Source organism: Cheilinus undulatus, linkage group 6, assembly GCF_018320785.1.
Source record: "Cheilinus undulatus linkage group 6, ASM1832078v1, whole genome shotgun sequence".
NCBI classification, from domain to species: Eukaryota; Metazoa; Chordata; class Actinopteri; order Labriformes; family Labridae; genus Cheilinus; species Cheilinus undulatus.
Window position 1 is genome coordinate 49398513 of NC_054870.1, and position 24437 is coordinate 49422949.

The following is a 24437-nucleotide window of genomic DNA, read 5'->3' on the forward strand; positions in this document are numbered from 1 at the left end:
CGCTTCTGAAACAGTCAGACTATTGTTTTATTGTTTGTCATGATTGGACAGATGAAAGAAGAGTGTAGGACCCACAGCGCCTCCACCATGGCTCAGCTCCCTCCTCCTGGACATCATTACCACTATAAAGCTGCTGCTCACATTGTGTACCACCAGAAAAACTCACATGGCATGCAGCTCAGGCTCCTGTTTATTGTCTGCTTTGTAAACGACATGACAAATGTCTTCTGTTATGCCGCATTTTGTTTTTATTATACATCTCGTATGAAGACAAAATAGCATGTGATTGTTTTTTCCATTTTTTTCTCTAAAAAAGGAAAGAATTGGAAAACCCACTACAGAGGAACAGGCCGAGTCAGAGGGCTAAGTTTATCCTTTGGCCCACACTGTGGTGTTAATGTGTGGCTTCTCCAGCTCCTAAACACATTCATATCACCAAAGAATGTTGTTTTTCTCCATCAGATACAATGGTTTTGTGTTTTTCACGTTATGTTTTGACTCAGCCGCAGTCCTGTCATGTGGTCACTTCTGTCAACGGGTATCATCGTGACACTGTAGGTTTGCATGTCTTCTTTTTGTGTGTACTTATTCTAACCCAGCTTTTTTATAATTTACATTCCTTCACTCCTTTTTAACATTCAGTGATTTTATAAAAATAATACAGCTATTTTGAAAATAAGGGATGTTTGTTGGTGTCATATTTTGTAGTAAATTCAGTGCATGTTTAAATCCAGGCTAGGAATCTGGACTTAAGCCTGGTAAACACTAAAAGACGTTTAAAATTAGGGTTGTTTTGATTCTGATACCAGTGCCGGAAATACATCTGATACTACTGAAAATGTGGGTAATAGTATTGGTGAGTACCCATTAGGGCTGGGCAATAATCGCAAATTAAATTAAATCCAAACAAATTACAGACAAATTGTAGAACTTGCAATATTTCTTTAACTTGAAATGTGTCAAAATACCAGTTCAATAAATCAATTTTTTGCAGCGGGGAAAAAGATTTTATGCACATTATGCAAACATTCAAATGTCAATTTTTTTGTAATGGTTTAGAAAAATCCTCCTTTTTGTGTTTATGTATGGTTTTCTTAATCAAAATGAGTGACATTAGCTAGCTCGTTCTATCTAAAACTGTTGGAGCCTAGCGTTACTTCACCAAAGTCATACCCAAAGCTGCATTTAGATGGTAGTCAGCCTCACCTCCCCCAACCCAGCGGCCTCCTTTATAGCTTAAAGATTGTTGCACCTCCTTATTCGGATTCATGTTACCATGGATTTATTGCTTCGGAAATAATGTCATCGTTTTCAATACACATGGTCTTATTTATGGAATTATTTTTTACTTGAATTTGCCAAAAAATACATAAGATTAACCAAAGAATAATCACATATTAAATCACAATTGCAATATTTGGTGAAAAAATCACAATTAGATTATTTTTGCAAATCGTTCAGCCCTTGTACCCATGTTTACACAGCAATCCGATACAGTTTTCTTTTACTTTAAATTTAGCTTCATTTCGCCTTGCTATATGTTAGTATTATAAACTAGAAATCAATTCTTCTTCACTGCTAGAAAAACCCTGCACATGCAATCTACCGTTTTATAGAGCAGCAAAGAAAACTTGTTGGAGATGTGTAACAGAGTAAGGTCACTGTTAGCAATTTGGCTGTGTTTTACTCTTGAAAGTCCAGTGAGTAAAACAGCAACATGCATGGCATGCAAGGCTGGAATTTAGAGCAGAGGCAGCAACCTGATAAAGCATCTGAAGATCATCATGAGAACATCATGAGAAGGAGAACAATGATTTCACATCCAAACCAAAGGAGAAGAAAAGGCTCCAATGCAGCAGCAAAGTTTGGAGTCAACATTCTAGTGATACAAGAAATGTCCCAAAGACAGAATAAAAGCGATGGAGATAACGACTGAATTGGCGAGTTTATTGTTTTAGACCAGTGGTTCTCAACTGGTGGGTCAAGATCCAAAAGTGGGTCTCGGAGCAGTTTTCAGTGGGTCGCAAATGTGTGACTGTAAAAATGGTGGCAAAAGTCTTTGAAGAAAATACAACTATACCAATTATTTTACTCTTTTTTATTGCAATAATGGGTCAATTTAAGTGTTTTATCAATATATTTTAACTCATTAATCTTATTTTCTTGCAATGAAAGAGCGGCTTTTTCCATGTTAATGAAGTAATTTCTCAAGATCTCTGGAAAAGTGGCTAAAATTTACACATAATCATGGGGAAAGGGGGGTGTAAAACGTGAGTTTTGTCCTGTCTTGGTTTTTTAGCAAAGATATTGGTGGGTCCTGAAGCTATACCAGTTGAGAACCACTGTTTTAGACAATAAGCTCCTGTCTGTTGTGCAAAATGTGGGATTTTGCTGCTTAATGAAGCTTTTGCAGCCATGAATGCCAAGTCTGATGTATGAGTCACCCTAGACAGTGGTGATGTTGATCTATGCGTGAAACGTGAATTGTTATTGTTGTTTTAATATTTGGCAGTTAAATCCACAGTCATTAGCAGGAAAAGCAACTGTGTCACAGAGAGGCTTTACATTTTCATTCTACTTGTTGAGCCATGTTCTGAGTTCACTGTAGGGGTAAATTAATGTGCCAGTTTTTTTAACAGCACAGTCAGTCCAGAAATTTCACATCAGTATCAGATCAGTCCTCAATATCGCCCCATACCCAATGCTGTGGTATAGGAAGGAAAACCCAGTTGAAACATCTCTATTTAAAATCTGAACTGATTTTGAGAACATGCAAGACCCCACACATGTAGACAAATAACAACATATTTCACAGTTTTATCCCAACAGTGTGCCATGTGCATGACCAAGCCAGACACACTAACACTAACAGATTCATTCAGCAACACCCAGAACATCAACTTATGCTAATTATGATAGCTGTTAGCTGCCTGCTACATCTTTGGCAATTTCAGTCCAACTCCTCTCCTTGTCAGTTCCATCCAACTGATCCTGACCAGGGGTGGAGCCAGTGGTAGCCAATGCTAAAGGACTGACTGGCCTGACAATGTTTGGCTTTTTTCTTGTTAGCCATTAACAAGCCATTTAGGTATATCCAATAGCTAACCTACACTGGACTGGTCTTCCTAACTTTAATACACTACAGATGAGGTATGTCAAAGTGGCCCAGCCATCCTCGTATTTTTCTTTAGTGGCCCTCTGTGGAAAAAGTTTGGACACCCCTGAACAGCACATATACGGTCGTCTACTGTATCGGACTGTGCACATACCTAAGTGTGGTCAGGCACAAAAATATGTTACCAATGGGAGAGCATGAGGAAGGGGTGGGGCTGTTTTGAAAGGGGGGCATTCATGCATCATGCATGGTATGAATCAATCGTGCTTAATATGTTAACGCCCTCACACAGCATGCTTTCAAACTAAGCAATTTGGTATTTTTATGTATTATTTGGCTTCAGGCCTTGAGTGAATCACAAAAAAATTCAACATTATCGTCCTGTGAGTCATAATAAAAATAATCAAAACAAAATGAAGAGTTAAAGTTACAGCTCTTACAACAAAAGCACCAAAACTGTGAATGCAAATGATAAATTAGTGTTTGCACGACAGACTACGGCATTATTTGTGTGATGTTAACCAGACTCTTGTCACAGAAGTGTTAAGACGTCTGTTGTGTGACTTCTCAGCCTGGAGCCCTCCTCATCCTCACCACTGTGACTTATGAAGCTGTAAAAAGCACGCAATGCTCTTAACACTGCGGTGCTGTAATTAATCGTTTGCTTTAGTAATTCTTTCAGTCTTCCTGCTTGCTTGCTCATGTTTCTGTCTCTTGTGTCAGGCTGAAGCAAAAATTAAAAGCTTAACATGTGCTAAAGGTTACACGAAGGGGTGAGGGTGACTGCACGGTGTCAGACATGATTCTTTTAAAAATATATGAAGTCATACAGCGCTCTACTAATTGAGCCCAGTGTTGTTTTTCCAGCTGTGTTTCCGATGTGGCACAAAAAGTCTTCTCCTTCTAACACACCAACATCAAAAAGAAAACCATTAACATGTCAATATTAGTCCATTATGATCACTCAGATTTGGACCTTCACTCACACTGTAAGGGAGGCTCTCTGTCCTCTAACCTTTACGAGATGAAAAGGCAAAGAGGTGCCCAGAAAGGGGCCCTGGAGGTGTAATGGCCTCTTAGAGTGTTGCCATGTGTGCACGGCCTTGTCTGGCTGTTGTCCTGTTGTAGTGACAGCTGCCCCCGGGGTGCCAGAGGCCATGTCACAAGCCAGCTCAAAAAGACATCCAGTAGAGATTCAGGCTGCTGTGACTGGAGGAGTGATGTCATGGCCAATTCAGCCAGCCTGGTCAAAAAGTGAGAGGAAACCTCCCCCTGAGGCTGCAAACAGTTTCCCTCTGAGGAGAGAGGGAGAGGAAGGAGGATGACAGCCATTATTGGCACAGGGAGAGTCGGTCACCTTTGATCCCTCGGCTGAAGTATCACTTCGATCTTCACAGCTGTGTTTGCTCCTCACCCACCTCCTCCTCCCTCTCTCTGCCACTGCTCAAACACAAAACACTAACAGTCTGTTCCCTTTAGCCATTCAATCTTGCACTTTTCACACATGCAATACTGGAAATTTGTGGAAAACTCCAGGCTAGGCTGCCCCAATGGGTTGTTAACAAAAGCAGCTCACAGAGACAGGCTATCCCTGTTGGACAGGACAGAGGGCTGCTGGTCTAAGAAGGCAGCAAATGATGTAAGAAGAATGACACAAAAGTGGTGGAGGAAAGCAACAGACGCCACTCTATGGCATTATAATGAAAATGTCTGCCTTTATATCAGTGGTACAGGTAGATTGGCAGGACATACGGATGCACAGAAAACAGAATGAATTAGTTTCATTACATGCACCAATAATAAAAAACTAAAAATAAGACAAGATCTGTCAACCAAACCGTCACACAAGCTAATGATTTGTTTTGTCACCTGAGAGCCGTTTGCTAAGGAGAGGCAAAACATCTTCAAAAGTCTTGACAAAGTCCTGCTGCCTCTTTTTGATCAAGTTTTAGATCACCATGATTTACATTTATAACAATCTACTCCAAAAAAATGGAGGTTTTGTACTTTTACGTCTCACAAACATGGCAGCAAACATAAACACAGCTGCTCCTTGAGCTTAGTGGCATATTGAAAAAGAAGAAGACCAGCTTGTGGTCTGGCACATATGTTAGCTGAGTTTTCTGATGACCAGTCTCAGTCCTCTTTGTTTTGAATTTGCACTTGTGTGAAAATCTGAAATTTTACAGGAATCAACATATTAACTCATTGTCAGGGGTGGAAAGTTTCCTACTATATTTACTCAAGTTACTGTAATTGAGTAGCTTTTCTTGTACTTTTTAAGTACTTTTAAAATCAGTAATTGTACTTTTACTTAAGTATATTTTTGGGGGAGTTTTGTTCTCAACTACATTTTAAAACCCATCAAGTATTGAGTAAATAAATAAACACTATTGCCAAAACATGGAGGCCCAAGCTTTCTGTCAACAACACAAAACTGGTCTGTTGTTTGGCTACAATTACAATTTATATTCTCTTGTTGTGATGGCACATAAAGGAAAGATCATACTTCACCTTGTAAGCCCCTTGAGTATCAGAAGTTGCCACTCAGTACTTGTTGTAAACTTTAAAAGAATTACTTTTTACTTGTACTTGAGTAGACTTACAGACGTCTTTTACTTCTACTTGAGTAAATTTGACCAAAATATCAGGGCTTTTACGGAGTGTGATAGTCTTGTAGTTCTGTTGATGAGTTGATTCACTGTTAATGTTTACGTCCTCAATGTAGCCCAGTTTCAGTGTGTTTCTGTTTCTTTGAAAGTTTTTCTCATAGTAGTTCTGTGTTTTTTGTTGCCTGCAGACGCACATATCCAGATTACCCCCTGGGACGGTTCCTGGACAGAGTCTGGCCATCGAGGGAGGTGTGTGCCGACTGATGAGCATGGTGGAGTGAGCAGCGTACTTCCTCCTTCTGGGCTTCTTCAGCAATATGCCAGTGCAAAGTCCTTTCAGCCACCCACAAACACACACCTTTCACCCCCTTTACCATGTTGATACCAGAAGTAATAAGCTTTAGCTTTTCTAACAGGAAGGAGGTCGGGGTCTTATCTTCTACTTAGTGCACTTACAGGACTTCCCTTTGCCACAGTCTGCCTCCAGCATGCACTCGATGCCAGTTTACCCCCCTAATCTCTCCAGTGTCACCTGGATTAGACTTGATGCACCATTGCCTTGATGCACCATTTTCTCTTTGTTACTCTCAGCCAACTTAAAGTTACTTCTTTCCTTTTGTACATAAGCTATGATTTAGGAAAACAGGGTGGATGTTTCAATGGTTTTGTATTTCTGAACAGATGTGACTATTTTCAAGACTTTCAAATGCAAGAACTCATTTTTCTCTCATAAGACTTTTCAGTTTTTAAGGGATCGTTTGTATGATTTAAAGTGGGGTTGTATTTGGTATCTATCTCTTTATTACCTACAAGACATGGCAGCCAGCAGCACCTCTGTTTGGAGAAGTTGATTAGACATAATCTAACACATCAGATAGACTGATTCACAAACCCAGGGCATGGGGAAAGTTAGTACCATGGAGAAGGCAACATGTTTCAGAAAAAGGGTAGGAGGCTAATTGGATGAACCTTCTAACTTGCGTTCTTTACGGCCAATCAGAACAACAAATCACCATAAAATGGCCACTGAGGAGTGAACCAGATAATGCAACTCTTGCCGAAGCCTTATCCACAAATATGCACAAAACTCTTGAAATTGTCCCCAATTTTTTCTTTCTGACAGAGAAGCATAACCATATTTTCCTTCTTGTAGTCTTTTTGACTAAACCACACCAGCAGCTACCATTTTTTTCTCCTCAAATGAAGCTTCATTGGTTTTGTCTGTAGATCAGACTATGTGCATAAGAACTAAGAAACATAAAGTCAGTTTGGAGCAAAGGACCTGCAGAGTTTTTCTGAAGTACATGCTTTTTTAGTCATATTTGTATACTTTTTTGTTTAGATTTCTTTTTAGCTGCTTTAAAATGAAGTATCAACAGCACCCAGTAGGCTTGTTTTATACCCAGGAGAGAAACATTCATATGATATTAGAAAAATCCAGACAATATTGATACCTATGAGGCATCCAGTATTGGGAACAATCTTCTTTTGTAATGACCGACACATGCAAGCCAAGTCCAAGCCACTAAATTCCAAACATATTTGCAACATCTTGCCACTGAAATGTTGCTAATGTGTTTGCACAGTTTAGCTGGTTCTCTGTCTTTTGAACACAGCTTGGAGTTAAAAGTATGACAGAAGAACCTTTGGTACTCTTCAGTGCTGTATATCGTTGATTCCCAACCTGGGGTCCAGGCCCCCTTAGGGAGGCCGCGCAGCCCTGTCTTCTCTGACATTGTCAAAACTACATTTGCATATTTTTTTAAAACCACCATTAGAGTCAAAAGGGCCACCCTAAGAGATTTAAAAATAGATTTATTATTAACTATTGACCCAAACTCAACTTTCTTTAGACCATAGGCGTATATTTACAAGAAACCAAACTCAGCTTTTCAGAGTTTTAAAAGTCTGAAATTTATAAGAAAAAACTTGAAGTGATCAAGTTTAAAAAGTTGTAGATTTTGTCAATACAAACTCAGAAAGTCACGCTTTTAAAGTCATAAATTAACAGCTTTGTAAAGTCGTAACTTTACAAGAAACCAACCTGAAAACAACAGGTGGATACTCCAAGTTTACAGAAACGTGTCCTCCAAGTCTAAATGGTAGTGATGATGTGATGATACTGGGCTAAAATCACAAGTTTTTCCTCATGGATCAGTCGGTAAAAGTCTAATTTTATCAGGCTCTAATCTGCAGATTTTGTGTAAGGGAAACAGCCTCGTCTGGTGTAACTTTCCTCCATGCAATCGGCTGTTTTAGACTTTGTACTCTCAAAAATTCCCAGTTTTTGTCCATGTAGATTTAGAACCATTAAATTAAAAAGAATATTTTTTTTCTTGTAAATTTTCAACTTTTTGAACTTAAAATTTGTGGGAGTTTTTTCTCAATAATTAGCAGCTCCTCTTTATGTTTATATTTTTTACAGTGGTCCTGATATGCCGTCGTAGTAATGGATAGTTTATACATAGATCTTTTGGCACAAACCTATTAAATAAGTAGGTCTATTATGTTGTGATTTTGTCAGCAAATAAAAAAAAAAGTTGTTGGTTTTTTTCCTAATGTATGAGTAGGGGGCTCTAAGGAAAAAAGCTTGGGGACCACTGCTATATATCATTACAATTAGGGAGATTATATTGTTTAATATTGTGATGCTAAAAAGCATCAACTCATTAACAATTTTGAAAGTTTATTTGGATTTATTCCTACAATATGCACCTGTGTTATGAATCAGATGTGCCTTTTTAACTTTTTCCTCTTGAACTACACTGTAGTGCCGATACCGTCATAAATGTAGAGATTGTTTTGTTTAAAAGCAATCTGTATCAACAAATTTCAGTATCTGCAGAGGGTTTTTTTTTTTTTAATTTTCAAGACACAAATGAAAACCCTATTCCTACTTCCATATTTATCATGCAGCTCAGAGGATGAAATGGGTCTGTACTGTGTGGATATGACAGATTATAAAGCGATCATAGACAGAGACTCTACTGGTTAACTGGAGAGTACCTGTACTGAGACAAAGTGACATTTATGTATTCCATGCACTGTGCCCAAGTACACACAAATGAGAAAACCCTTTTCTTTTGTGGCTTTGCTCCCAAATTTTATTCATGTAGAAGTATTTTGCTAGTAAAGCATGAATTAATCTCGGATTTGTTACAGGCTTTTCTGTTTATTTGCATTCAGCTAATAAAAATGTCAAAAGCTGCCCGATCTTACCCACATTTTAAAGGCATTTTAGTGTCATATTATAGGTCACAGCCTCTATAGCAGATTGAAGCAGATCCTGAAAGAGGCTCCCTTGATATCCGTCTTAATCCAAAATCGATTTCAGAATTGAATCACATTGAATCATGTGATACTGAAAGATCCACACCCCTATGTAGATTTTTCCAGCTTCTACAAACATATCTGTGCTGACTGCCACCTTTCATAAGTACCAAATACACCTCCACTTTAGTAAATGTGAGCTATCCCTTTAAAAAGATGTCAGATTGCACTTGGTAAAAAGCCTGCTACTCAAAATATTTCTTATGAATGAAGCATTTACAGCTGTGAGAGTTTAAGCTACGTTAAATCTATTTACAATGTTAATACACAAAGATTTACTTCCATGTACTCACTCACATGTTATTAATCTTGCTGTTTTATGTAGCATTCTGTGCATTTTAGTTCATGAGAATTTTCAGCTTTGCTTTGATTGTTTTCAAATGTGAATACACGACCATTGCATGTATAGATCTCGCTCTAACCACCACTCTCTGACAGAAACGGGGAGCTATGCACTTCCACAGTGATGCTGATACATTATAGTGCTCAGGTAGCAGCATTTAATCCCACCAACAAACACGACTGTTAGTCCTCATTAAAGACAAAATCACAATTTATATTTCTATAGTCGCATCGATGGAGACATGTATTTTCTAGCTAAAAGAAAAGCTACTTATGCATTCAGCCCATGAAATGGTGCTGTTGAGAGCTAAATTGAACCTTGTGTTGGGGATAAGTTACTACTAAGAATTTCAGTCTCGACAAACCATATCAGAGCTACTTTATTCTTTACTTGAAAATGCAAATAATATAAGATGTTGTAAGCTATGGGAATGTGTGCACAGCTCTCTACAGTGCTCAAAAAGTGAATAAAATCTATGTTGCTACAGTTCTGCGTCTATCTTTAGTCCTTTTTACTCAATGCCATGAAACCCATTTTTCAAACTGCACCTTTTCCAAGAAAGACATACATTTCTATAAGCAGAGCCGTCAGTGTGAGCCCTAACATGCTATATAAATATCATAATGTGACTACTATAAATGTATGGTCTGGGAATAAATTACATGCTGGTCAGGAGCTGAAGTGGAAACAGAAACCTGCAGAAGAGCACACTGAAACATTTCAACATGGAAGGAAGTATTCGAGTCTGTTTTTTTTTGTTTTTTTTTGAGGAACCTAACCTTGATTACTCTTTGTCTCATACATGCACATTAAGCATGAGCTGCTTCTCTGGTATTCCCACTTTTTCACATTTAGAAAATATGAATTGCATAGTTTTATTTCTTTGTCTGGATCTCATGAGCATGTAGGTGAGGAACCCGATCCAGAATTTTGGAGTACATCTGACTTTCCTTGAAAGGTGTTTCTAAGATGGCCTGAGTTTGAGAAAGTGAAGCGTCCAAGGTGATTTCCTCCATCCATGCCTCCATCCATGCATCCATCCATCCAGCCATGCATGCATCTGTCCATCTAGCCATGCATGCATCCATCCATCCATCCATCCATCCATCCATCCATCCATCCACCCATCCATGCAACCATGCATCTGTCCATCCATCCTTCCATCCATACATCCAACAATGCATCCTTCCATCCAGCCATGTATCCATCCATCCAGCCATGCATTTATCCTTCCATCCATCCAGCCATGCATCTATTCACCCATGCATCCATGCATCCATGCATCCTTCCATGCTTCCACACATTCATCCATACATCCTTGGCGATAGTAGCACCACAACACTTCTTCAGGACATTTCTGATTGAGGATATTAGCTCACAGATGTGTGCAGCCTTCATCACTCTCCATCCAGAGTTCCCTGCCTTATTGAATGCTAGTGTTTTATGGACTTTTTAAACTTTCTGAAGATAAATTGGAGAAACCAACCCTGACCAGTAGAGCTGAAATGAAATTTGTCATCCAGTTAAGTTTATGGTTGTTTCTTTATACCTTCATGGCTGATAATTAGACAATCAATATGTTTACCTTCTAAAAACATTGCATCAGCTGTTGAAGTGGAAAACTAAGCTGAAATGACTAGTCGAGCTTAGTTTGGTGTTTATTCCTCTGACGGGGCCTGCAGATGCAACAGCTGATTAGATATGCTGAGGTGGAAGAACACGTAGTCAGTAGCTAAACCTTTAAAGTTGTATTGCAAAATAGTTTCAAACACAGAGATGGGGGGAAATAAAATGCTTTAAAAATGTTTGATTTAAGCAGTTGAGCCTGCATTGTTTCTTGGCCCCTTTTAATTTGTTTAGTTATGCAGAGCTGCTATACCTGTCTGTGGCGCTGTAAAGCCTAGCTCCCCTAAGCACGTCCCATAAGAAGGGTCAACACTCACTGAAATCTCTGAAGGCCCATCACACACTGAAATACCCCTTTAACCACCTGTCAGGGTCTCTATTCTACACTGTACTTACAGGTGTGCTTGTTAGAACACTGATTCAGGAATCTTCTCTCTGTTAAAAGCTTTAAGGAGCCTTTGCAACTTACCAAAACATGCTTTTAACAACATCTGAGAGGGATATATGTCAAGTTTAAGAAATGGTGTTCCACAGGGAACCATACCAGGTCTTATTTTATTCCCCAGCCATCCATTATCTATACCTTATTTTTATTTATTTTTTTTTTTTTGTTTGCAATTTCCTCAGTGTGCTGAATATGTCTTGTTTTTTTTTAGGTAGATAAAAGCAGGTATTGTCTAATATTGGATGTCTGTGAGTTCTGTTTTTGTTGCTGTTGTATTAAAACAGAAATCAGTATCAGTTGATTTTCACAAATATGTATAAAATTCATATTCTACTATATTGGCAGCCATTTCTGATGGTGTATTTCTACACCATGAAGGCATTAAATGCATGTTGACATACACATACCCTTGGTACCAGGAGTGGAATTTGGGGATAATTTAGCATGTGATGTCCTTTATTAGCAGGCTAATAAAGGATATTGCTGTAGACGATAATTTGGATTGTCATCTTCATGCAATCTTCAAGATTTCAAGATTCACCTTAAGCATCCTGCTGTCTCAGCACAGACTTGAAGAGATTTTACATCTAGATGGAATTATTTTTAGGCCAAAAAAGGCAAAAATAATTGAGAGTGGGGCATATATATTCCAGTCGAATCTGTCTCTGGGGTAAGAGTTTGTCCAGCTGCTGTCTCTGGATCAAGGCCAGTGTTGTGTGATTCAATGTGCAATAGAGATGTTCAAGAGGATAAATATATTCAGCGTTTGAAGAGAGAGATGGTTCCCTGTCAAAGCATCGAGCCTGGTTGAGAGATAGAGCCACATATTTATGAAATCCAGCCTGTCAGGTGTAAGATGTCACCGCCTTTTGACATCAAAACGTGCAAAAATCAATTTGGCAGATCAGGAGGAGCTGCTGAAGGCAGTCTGTGGAGGTGCTGAGTCAGGGGTGGGTGATATGGACCCAGTATTAGATCCCTTTATTTTATTATCTTAATGACTATATAGGAGAATAATTATTAGAATTATTCTATCAGGTCAAACCTGAAGATTTTAAGCTTTGATGCTTTTTTGTTTTGCACCTTTTTTTTCCTCTCTTAGCTGTCTCATGTTTAATTCACCACAGGCTGGACCAACTCACAGATAGCTCTAAATAACACCGGGTGGAAGAAACTGAAAGTGGCTCGACTGTCGGTTAAAAGTACTAAATGACTGTGACCTCTGTGAACGATTACACCTCTTTTGGGTAATATTTCATTTATACACCGTGTTCCAAATTATTATGCAAATGATATTTTTCTCAGATTTTCCTAAATAATTGATGCAAATGACAGTCAGTGTAATTTTCAAGTCATAAACCATTAGAACATCATTCAAATTTGATTGAACAAACCTCCCAATAATAACTTTTTTTTCATAAATAAAAAACTCAAAATGCACTGTTCCAAATTATTATGTACAACAGAGTTTGAAAACATTTTAAAGGTTGTGAAGAACTGAAAATGGCCATTTGTTGAATTTGCAGTATTTACTGAAATCAAAGCTATTTCAATCAAAAACATCTAAACAGGACAAGTTCCATGTTAACATAGGAGCCCTTCTTTGATATCACCTTCACAATTCTTGCATCCATTGAACTTGTGAGTTTTTGGTGAGTTTCTGTTTGATTTTCTTTGCAGGATGTCAGAATATCCTCCCAGAGCTGCTGTTTTGATGTGAACTGCCTCCCACCCTCATAGATCTTTAGCTTGAGGATGCTCCAAAGGTTCTCAGTAGGGTTGAGGTCAGGGGAGGATGGGAGTCACACCATGTGTTTCTCTCCTTTTATGCCCATAGCAGCCAATGACACAGAGGTATTCTTTGCAGCATGAGATGGTGCATTGTCATGCATGAAGATAATTTCTCTATGGAAGGCATGGTTCTTCTTTTTGTACCATGAAAGAAAGTGGTCAGTTAGAAACTCTATAAACTTTACCGAGGTCATTTTCACACCTTCAGGGGCCTACCAACTCTCTCCCCATGATTCCGGCCTAAACATGACTCCACCTGATGTTACAGCTTTGTTGGGACATGGTGACCATCAGACAACCAGTTGATCTGAAATAACTTTGGTTTTGAATTTGTGCTATCCAAACAAAGATTGATTGATATGGAGAAATGCTAAAACCTCTTCTCCACCAAGAGAACTATAGTGTGGTTCCTGCTCTTGTTTTAATGAAGAAATGTGGTCCAGTTCTAATGAAATAGCATCTTTAATTTAGCTGCAGCCAATGCTGCCGGCTTCCAGTGCAACCAAATCCCGCCTGTAGCTGCAGCCTTGTTCTCCTCAAAGAGAGCTGATTGGTCAGGTCTATTCTCAGACCAGGGTATAATCATTTCAGATTGGAGCTTTGCAAGATGGACCTGCCTGATGACAAACATGGAATCTGAGCAAATGATCTACTTTGTAAGGTTTCTCTTAAATACCATGTGTTTTAAACATTAATTCTCTGGTAGAATTGTAATTATGTACATGGGAGGTTCAAGTCCAGTCATGGCTCTTTCCCCACTCTCTCATCCCTGCCTCTGGCTCCATCCACTGTTCTTTGTCTCGCTAACAAAGACAAAAAGCCCCTCAAAAAAATCTGAAAACAAATGCCCCTTATTAAACAAAAATGAAGCGATAATTCCCCTTTTAGAACAGAATTCCCAAATAATTTGTCTTGCAGTCAATAAGTTTATTGCTGTTTGTAGTCCTCACTTTAAACTTATCTAAGGCCGCTTGTTTTTTCCCAGTAAACACAAATTTAGTCCACATAAATGATTATGTCTAGCCTTGTCTTATGAGGAAATATATTAATATATCTTAAACTGGCTCTACATCTCAGCCCCATGCTGTGTGAGTGTTTGTTTTGCTTCCACTGACCTCTGACCCCTCTGAGGGTCTCTTTTAAAGGAGATGTACGTTACCTTGCCCCTCACCCACGCTCTCAGCTCTCTCCATTAGCTTGATCATGTGTTATTATGGCACACTCTCTTTTCATCAGGGCTAATCTGTGTTGCTGGGAGACCCTCAGCTCTATTCAGCGCAGACCCTTCTCCTTCAAACATCATCCCTCTCTGTCCTGGATCCCCCTCAGCTTTGAAAAAGGATCCTGGGTCTTTAAAAAGTGGACGGGGTCCCGAGCCATTCAAGGTGTATCCAATGCCTCGCGCTCAGCAAGGCTCTTAAATGCAAAACAGACGGTGCAGCAAATAAAGATCAAAGGCAGCAGCCTCACCCGCCCGGCCTGCTGTCCTCACATGCCAGCCGCTGCTGTCACAGTGAATCACGGCCGTGCGGCTCCCGTGCTCATACCGACCCCCCCCTCCTTCACCACCTAAGGGCCACCAACCCCCTTGACATGGTTACAGCCCCTCCATGCCAGTGTCTCACGTCAACACGAACACACAGAGGGTTAAAACCAGGCAGGCTATGGAGGAGCCTTTTGTTAGGAGAAGACAGACTTTAGAGGCTGAACATCTCCAACCTTCATGATCACACCATATATTACATGTATTAATGTAGAACTTCCTGTGCCATCTTTGGTTGTTTACAGGACTTCAGCAGGATTTTAAAGTGACAAAAATGGTTTTACATCTAAGATACTAAAAAGGCCTTAATTACATTTACATGTGAAAGGTCTTCAATTAGAAATGGCAGTGGTATGTTGTTTTTCTGTTTTCAGTTTTAATGGCTTTGCCTCCGCAGCTAACATTTCAAGACATTTATTGCAGAGTTAAGGCATTCACAAACTCCTGATGGAAGAGAGAGGAGAAGAAGATGGATAATTTCAAGCTTAAAAGAATTTTTGGTGAGTACCCACTCAATTATGCTCTGCTCAGTGCCTCTCAGATTTGGCACCAAGCACTTTCCATAAAGCAGGAGACTCCGGCCCCTCCACAGGTGGAGGCTTGTGCTTAAGACATCTAGAGCAGTGCTTCTCAAGTGACGAGTTGGGACCCAAAGTGGATCACGGAGCTCTTTCCAGTGGGTCTGGAACAAGCTCCTGAAAAAAATAGTGGCGAAAAGTCTAAAATGTATGGAAGCCCGCAGTGGATACACATCCATACTTTTTATTTTACTTATTTTTTTGTGTTAACAACACCAAAAACCTTCCCCTATATCCCCCCTTATGGGCAGCCTTGTCTCCACATGACTATTCTTGAATGTGCATGGCTGTGTTCAACCACCTTCAGGTACAGTGGTGGGGGTCCCCGGTCTTTGGCACCTTCATTTTCGGGGTCCTGGGCTGAAAAGGTTGAGAACCACTGCTCTACAGGATGATTAAGAGAACTGCTGACTTCGGAAATTCAAAGAAGAACTAAATGCATGATCTGCCCATGCATTTGCATGTTCTCTATGGCAGTGGTTCTCAACTGGTGGGTTGGGACCCAAAAGTGGGTCGGGGAGCAGTTTTCAGTGCAACTATACTGTTGATTTTGCTCTGTTTTATTGTGATAATGAGTCAATTTAAATGTTTTATCAATATGTTCTAACTCATTAATCTCTTTTCCTTGCAATAAAAGCGGCTTTCACCATGTTAATGAAGTTATTTCTCAAGATCTCTGGAAAATTGGCTAAAATGTACACGTAATCATACAGAAAGAGAGGTGTAAAACATGAGTTTTGTCCTGTCTCTTGTTGCTGTCATAAATTCTGTTCCATCCGAGATCTTCAGCGGAACATTTTTATTTACTAAACTTGCACTGTTGAAAAGTGTTGGAAGTTTAGGTCCTGATTTGTCATCAGATATTGGTGGGTCCTGAAGCTCAGCCAGTTGAGAACCACTGTTCTATGGGTCCTCTGATTGTTCAGAATCATGGATTATTTATTCATTTGTTCAAATTGAATACATAATTTAACAGATCCCTCCGTATATTTTGTTAATTTGCATGAGATTTTGCATGGAGGTACTGTGCTAAGTACTGAACTGTTCAAGAGGGAAAGAGCATCTTCTTTTTAGTGAAGTCTCTCCTGCTCTATGGGCTTCTGAGTCTAAATTTTGGCCTTAATCTTTTATCTTCTGTTCAAATGCATGAGCACAGTTTTAAAAGCAAAGTTAAAGCATTTTTATCTGTAGTGGTGTTTCAGAATTTCTGTGCAAATGTATAATAAGGGCTTATTTCTTTGAAATTTTGCTGTCATCTCAGACAACAACTAAAAACATTAATGTGCAACAGTCTTATATGTGGTGTTCTGCTCTCCATTGTCTCTGCATATAACCAAATCCTGCTAAAACACCTTTAGAGAGCATTTATCTGGCTGCAAACAGATAAAACATTTCACTGAGAGGAAAACAATCTCTTTTGTTTACCAATTCTGTTTTTTTGTGTGTAATAATTCTTTTAAAGCAAGGAGGGCATGAGCCAAGAGATGGTGCCACCAAAAACACTTCACTCCTCTCAAAGCTGATGTAAATTTCATCAGGATGCTTCATGTCCTAGTGAATCAGAGCATTTCCTCGTGTACTTTGTCATGGTCAAGCCTCACATGGTGTCTGCAGATCCCTGCAGTATCTCAGTGATGTGCTGGCAGCAGAGGCTACCAGAGTCACCCAGCCTTCTCAGATGCTCCTCAGCTACTTGACCTGTTTGTTCAGCTGTACACAGAGGCACGTTAGCCCCCCGCTCCTCCTCTCCTCTGGTGACTCTCCATGCCAGAGATACAGTTCTACAGCGGGCTGACTGCTCCACCCCTGTGCTGCTGGGGTGAAGTTCAAGAATGAGGGTGAGAGATAAGAACCCCCCTGGCTCAGGTCAGCTATTCCAGATTGGAAGAGCAAAGAGAAAGGTTTTTAATTAGGTCTGCCATGCCGTTAGTGTGCTGCGGTTTTGTGGCCCAGACACTTCCTGCATTGTGCTACACCACCCATAAAGCACCAGAGCAAGAGAGTGAAAGAAAGTGAAGCTAAAAATGACTCTGCCACATCTGCACCACAAAACAAAGAGATTCCCCCACTGGAGAGTGGCAACACAGACAAAAGGTTTGTTCCTGTACTCCTGCACTGTCCTCAAATTATCAAAGCAGGCTTGCAAATTTAGCTTTAATTCAAGGAGAATTTCAGCTTTTTATAACCCCAATTCCAAAAAATTTGGGACAGCCATGTAAATTTGAACAAAAACAGAATGCAATGACTGTCAAATCTTATAAACCTATATTCTATTCACAATAGAACATAAACAACATATCAGAAGTAGAAACTGAGACATTTTATCATTTCATGAAAACTTTTAGCTCTTTCAAATTTGATGGAAGCAACATATCTCAAAAAAGTAAGGACAGGGCCATGTTTACCATGCTGTAGCATCCCCTCTTCATTTAACATTAGTCTGTAAAAGTCTGGTAAGTGAGGAGACCAGTTGATGGAGTTTTGGGGGTTGAATGTTGTCCCATTCTTGTCTGATTTAGGATTCTAGCTGCTCAACAGTCCTGGGTCTTCTTTGCCAGATCTTTCCTGTTATGATGATCCAAATATTTCCAGTACAGAATCATGCCTGTTTTTAAGCAGTGCGGCCTGAGGGCCTGATTATCACAAGGATTTAATACTGAACTTGAGCCTTGCCCCTTGCTCATAGAGGTTTCCCCAGATTCTCTGAATCTTTTTATGATATTATAGACTGTAGATGGTTGGATGTTCAAAGTCTTCACAATTTTATGTTGAAGGACATTTTTCTGAAATTGTTCCACAATTTGTAGAGACAGTTTTTCACAGATTGGTGAACCTCCACCAGTATTTACTTCTAAGAGACTCCACCTCTCTAAAATGCTCCTTTCATATCCAGTCATGTTACTCACCTGTTGCCAGTCAACCTCATTAGTTGTAAAATGCTCCTTTAGCTGTTTTAAATTGGAGCCACTTACTTTTCCAACATTTTGCTGCCCTGTCTCTACTTTTTTGAGATGTGTTGCTGCCATCAAATTCAAAATGAGCTAATATTTTCTCACGAAATGGTAAAATATCTCAGTTTCACGATCTGATATGTTGTTTATGTTCTTTTGTGACTAAAATATAGCTTCATGAGATTTGCAAACCATTGCATTCTGTTTTTATTTATTTTTCAAAAAGCACCCCAGCTTCTTTGGAATCAGCATTGTGAAAGAAACATCATTTACTGACCACAGAACAGTTTTCCATATTGCCTCAGTCCAGTTTAAATAAGTTTTGGTCTAGAGATGGCTTTAACTTGCATTTGTGGATAACAGGGAAACTGTGTTGACAGACTTTAATTTCTGTAAGTGTTCCTGAGTCCGTGCAGTGATTTACAGTACAGAATCATGCATGTGTTTAATGCAGAATAAGCTCATATTGTTCATATTTTTTATTAGGGCCCGAGCACTGAGTGATGCGAGGACCTAATTGTATTCACTAGGATTATCTTACTTATCATTTGCCGTCATTGCATGGACTTTTGAGGCCCTTAAGGTTTCTGAATTCGTGGGAAATTTTGCATGTACATCCAGTCTCGTGAAAATTTTAATATTTTTCGGGTTTCCTGTGTGATCATTTAGAATTGCAAAAATAGCGCCCCCTAACAGTTTCCAAAGTTTAAGCCCGCTCCTTTGTCTTTGTCATTGATTCATGAAATTTTGTGTGCAGGTGAGGCTTGGGGAGATCTACAAAAAAGCCTGTTGGGCCTACACTCTATCTCCAACAGGAAATCCACTATTTTGAATAAATATGCAAAAAAGGGGCTGTTTTTGGCCTTTCCCAGGGGTCATGTCTGGATTGACTCCTCTGAGGGATTTCATCCGATTGACTTGTACTTCAGCACAGAGCTCCATGACACATGGATGATGACAAGTTATTTGGGGTTTTCTCATTACTCGAAAGGTGTGGCCATGGCGAGCCCTCTGCTAAACAGGAAGTAGTTTATAACTCAGCTGTACATTGTCCAATTGGACTCATATTCCTCAGGAATATTGATAGTCATGGCCTGCACCCATTCATATGGTCAGATTTTTTACAGATCAAAACGCCACCTTGTGGTGACAGGAAATGTCAAGGTTTATGGTGCAAGCTACAGTTTAAAAACTATCCAAGATATCCACTTGAAATTTGTGTCAGGAAGGACTAAAGAAGTGGATTTAGCTTTGTGAAAAATAAAAAAGACTTTTCGTCAGAGGGCATGGACTCGGCGGGGCGACAAAGTCAAGAGTTGCCATTTTGTCTTGCCAAAAATCTTTAAACAGTCACAACTCTAGTATACATGGTCATATCTGAGACAAATTTCATGTGCTTGATAGCAGTCCAGGCCAGGACACATCCATGCTGGAAATTGCGCCACCCTCTGGCAACAGAAAGTCACTACTCCTGAATTTCACATCACAGTACCTACATGGTTGGACAAATCATTCTGAATTTGGCTCAGGCAGTTCCCAAGGAGTTGGCCTTACACACAATGGCCAAACATCTACGTTAAAGGGCAACTTTTTGTTTGCCCTGAAACAGTAAGTAGATTTCTCAGATGGTTGTAAGACATTTAGAGCAATGAAACTTGACAAAAAAAAATCTCATTGGCATTCTGAGATGATTGATATTCATTTTGTTGGTGGGCATGGCCTATTGGCTCAATGGCGCCCCCTAGAACATTTCAAAAAGTCAGCCCCCCCCAGCAGGTTTAACCTAGGATTTTGAACATGTGTGGGCAGATGCGTCATGTCAGGACGCACAAAAAATCCTCTTGGACCCATACCGTAAGTCTAACAGGAAGTCGACCATTTTGAATTTTTTTGGTAAAACAAGCAATATTTTAGGGGTCCTATTTGAACGAACTCGTCTGAGGATGTTCATCCAAACTTCTTCATCTTTGGTGTAGAGCAAGAAGAGATGTCTTAGGTCCAAAGTTATTCGGGATTTTCTCATTAGTCGAAAGGCGTGGCCATGGCGGCCCCTTAAATTGAAATGCTTCATCATGTGATAAAAGTGACTGGTGCTCACTAAAAAATTTCCATTTATTACAAGATTGGCCAAATCCTGCTGAAATTAACCCAGGCACATTCCTCAAGGTTGATATTATTCAAATTTGAAGGTCAAGAGTCCTTACCTAAAATGGTGTGGCGGTGACAATTTTTCATTCGCCATGTAACAGGAAGTAGAATTATCTACTGCTTACAAAACTTGTAAAGCCATGAAAAAAACCCAGTAGCAAAAAGAGGTGATTGATAGGATGATTGTCAGTGGGCATGGCTTTTTGGCTCAGTAACGCCCCCTGCAGTTATGTGAAAATTCAGCCCTTGCAGCAAGATTATCCCAGGATTTTGAAAATTGTTGAGCTTATACATCATTTTAAGTTCTACAAAAAAGCCTTCGGACCCATGCCATAAAACAAACAGGAAGTCTGCCATTTTTATTTTTGTGGTCAAAAGCAGCACATTTAGCATAATTATCACTACAGCCATTTTTACACAAAAACTATCCTCTGAGAACAGAATCCCTTTTCTTCTTTGTTTTTTCTTAAGGTTTGGTGTTTAAATGTCAATCAGAACTGCTAATGTGCCTGAAACTGCTGTAGTATACATGCCAGGCCAGTAGTTGGCAGTGTGACTGACAATGACACATGCATGCACACCTTTCCTTCCTCCTGGTGGTGTCAACAGACAAACATGGCTGACACACAAATGTTTGTGTGGACAGATGAAGTCGGGTTGCTTCCTAGTGACAGTCAACCACAAAATAAATAGATATTTAAAAACTGGGGAACATATAAATGCTGGCAGGAAGTGAGCAGGACAAACAAACGGCACATTTTTGTGTGGTCTTTGCAGCACCAGGCCAAGATCAAGTCTCTGACAGACTACATGCAGAACATGGAGCAGAAGAAGAGACAACTCGAGGAGAGCCAGGACGCTCTGACCAAGGAGCTCGCTAAGCTGCAGGCTCATGGTTCGCACTTTTATATTAACCATTAAAATGTCTTAGTTCAAGTAAAAACAGGTGGAACAGATGGAATTTTTCTCTTTGTTTTTCATCAGAGAAAAAACACGAGATGTCAGGAGAGGAGAAGGAGAAGGAGGACATCGGCAGACACGATGGGGACGGGGACATAAAGGTCACTGAGAATCTCTGTTACAGAAATGTGAAATAGCTGAATGTTTTTGTGTCTGTGTGGCACAGAAAACTCTGGGGGAGCAGCTGGAGAACCACAGAGAGGCTCATCACAAACAGCTGAGCCCACTGAGAGACCAGATCGAAGACGAGCAGAGGATGCTGGACGACCTCACGGAGTAAGTTTGACTGTTTTAAATCAAACTATATTTTTTAAAGATGTTAGAGACCACAGACATAAGAATAATGGAATAAAATGGCAAAAACCGGCTGTAAAGTGGCAAAAATGGGTGAGAAGTGACATTGAAAAAGGGGTTACAGATGATAAAAATGGTCAGAAAGTGGCAAAAATGTAGTAAAAATTAATGAAAAGTGACTTAAAATGGTCAAAAAGCTGCAAAAATGTGGTAAAAAAAATAGTGAGAAGTGGAAAAAAATTGTTGACAAGGTGCAAAATTGGAATTAAATGGCAAAAAATGGGTGAAAAGCAACCAAAAAAAGGAGTTACAGATGACAAAAATGGTCAGAAAGCAGCAAAAATGTAGTAAAAAATAGATAAAAGTGAGTAAATTGGTCAAAAAGCTGCAAAAATGTGGTAAAAATAGTGAAAATTGACTAAATTCAGCAAAAAGTTGCAAAAATGAATTAAAAGTGACTAAAACGGCTAAAAGCAGAAAAAAAAAAAAAAAAAAAAAAAAAAAAAAAAAAAAAAAAAGGTAAAATTATGGTGAAAAGTGACCAAAAGGGGCAAAAAGTGGCAAAATGGGCTAAAAAAAAATATGTGGAAAAGTGACTTAAATTGTAAAAAGCACCAAAATTGTGGTAAAAAAAAATGGTGAAAATTAATTTAAATAACCAAAATGTGGCAAAAATGTGGTAAATTATTGGTGAAAACTGACTAAACGGGCAAAATGCTGCAATGAGTGACAGAAACATAAAAAGTGTTATTTTATGTCAAAAAGCAGCTTAAATTGGGTGAAAAGTGGCCAAAAAATTGCCAAAAAGGGGAAAGAATTGCAAATAGCAAAAAGCAGGATGAAAGTGGCAAAAACTACAAAACTGTCAAGGAGAAGTGGCACAAATGGGCTAAAAGCAGCAAAAATGGAATAAAAGTGGCAAAAAAAGGAAAAAGGGAGAAGAATTAGAAATAAGGGTAATGAAAAAAACTAAGAGAAAAAATAAAGGTTGACAATTAAAGCCTCCTGTATAAGAGTGGAAACAAACTGATTAATGTGACTTAATGTTGATAATTTCTGAGGTGAAAGTTTTTTAAGGTTTTCTGGGAGAAAATATCTGAAATGAAGACATAAAAGAGCCTCAAACCATCCCAATGAAGCCACACGTTGAGTTTTACTAATTTAGTCTGATGTGAAGAAGTGGTTCCCTACCTGGGGTCCAGGCACCCCTAGGGGGGCACCTATAATGAACTTTTATTTATAGAGTCATGATTGAAAATGTGATGTAAGAGGAAGTATTAGAGCCCTCTAAAAACAAAATAAAGAGGATCTGTACATTTCTTTAAAAAGGTGACATTTAAAAGTACATTTTTGAAATGATAAAGTCATATTTTTTCAAGAACCTCAACTCAGAATTTTCTACTTCAAAAGTCTAAATTACTACATCATGCACTTTAAAATTTCAAGTTTCTGATGTCAGAACTAAACCTTCTAAACTAGTGAATTTACAAGGATTCAAACTGAAAACAGTGAATAGAAATGTCTCTTCAGAGTCTGGGGAATAATGATAATGTGATCATTATTGGATCATTTCCTCACTGATCAATCCTACTAAGAAAAATCTCCTGATTAGACCATCAGCTGTAGGACTAATGGAAGGAAAACAGCTTCTCCCCTCTCATTTTCTTTTTCCACGGCTCTTTTGGATTTTATAATGTCAAAAAATTCTACCTTTTAGTGGACATAAATTTCCAGTTTTCTTTTTCTGGTAAATTTATGACTTGAAAAATTTGAAATGTTTGAGACTTAAAAATTGACTGAATCTTCTCATTTTGGTATTCTTGTGGTGGCTCTAAATGCCGTTGTAATAATGGATCGTTTATATGCAGATATTTATCAAGAAGTAGTTCATGTAGGCCTGTTATACTGGAATTTTGCCAATAAAAAAATTAAAAATGATGTTTAATTTTTCAGAGATTGTCCTGAGGGGCTTTAGAGTGTTTAGAGTAGAAGGACCCCAAAGAAAAAAGGTTGGGACCCACTGATGTAGAGGTATATAATTTCAGAAATGATCTGCCTTGTACCATTTTTGAAGCCAAGTAACTGTTTGGTGAAATTTCCAGAAATCAGATAAACAAAATGAATATATGTTGATGTTTTTTGTTGACATTTCTCCAGACAGTTACTCTACCGTTAAAAAGCGCCCAATCAGAGCATAGCGAGCGTCTCCTCTCAGTCTGAACCAGGGTCTGCTGCTGGAGCAGGAGAGGCTGATGTCAGACTACGACAGACTGAAGACCGAAGAGCAGGAGAAGGACGCCAAGCTGCAGAAACTCATGTGAGTAAAGGACTCATCCGTATGTTTATTTATGTGGAATGTGAGTTAATGTGGTTTTTGTTTGCAGGCTGCTGAATGAGCAGAGGGAGCAGGCCGGGGAGGACCTGAAGGGCCTGGAGGGTCAGGGTACCAAAGTATCATTTATTTTGAAAGGGCATTTGACCGTACGGAAATCAAGAAAACAGACAACTTCACTCGTTTTTTGACTCTGGACACAAATCAAAAAACGAGTGAAGTTGTCGTTTTCTTGATTTCCGTACGTTCAAATGCCCTTTCAAAATAAATGATACTTTGGTACCCTGACCCTGGAGGAGAGTGTAAGGGGCTCAGTGATCATCCATGCATGCAAATAAAGACTCCATCCTGTAAAACTCCTGCTGTGTC

The 24437-nt window shown here is 39.2% G+C and overlaps 1 protein-coding gene across 2 annotated transcripts in view; it reads left to right on the forward strand.

The window, feature by feature from the left end:
• The window catches only part of tasp1 (taspase, threonine aspartase, 1), a 56825-nt gene extending 46946 nt beyond the window's left edge, over positions 1-9879 (forward strand). For both annotated transcript variants that reach the window (XM_041790071.1, XM_041790072.1), the window contains exon 14: positions 5916-9879. In XM_041790071.1, the coding sequence (XP_041646005.1) occupies positions 5916-6008 (93 nt within the window). In that variant the 3' untranslated portion in view covers positions 6009-9879. The remainder of the gene's footprint in view (positions 1-5915) is intronic.
• The last annotated feature ends 14558 nt before the right edge of the window (positions 9880-24437 follow it).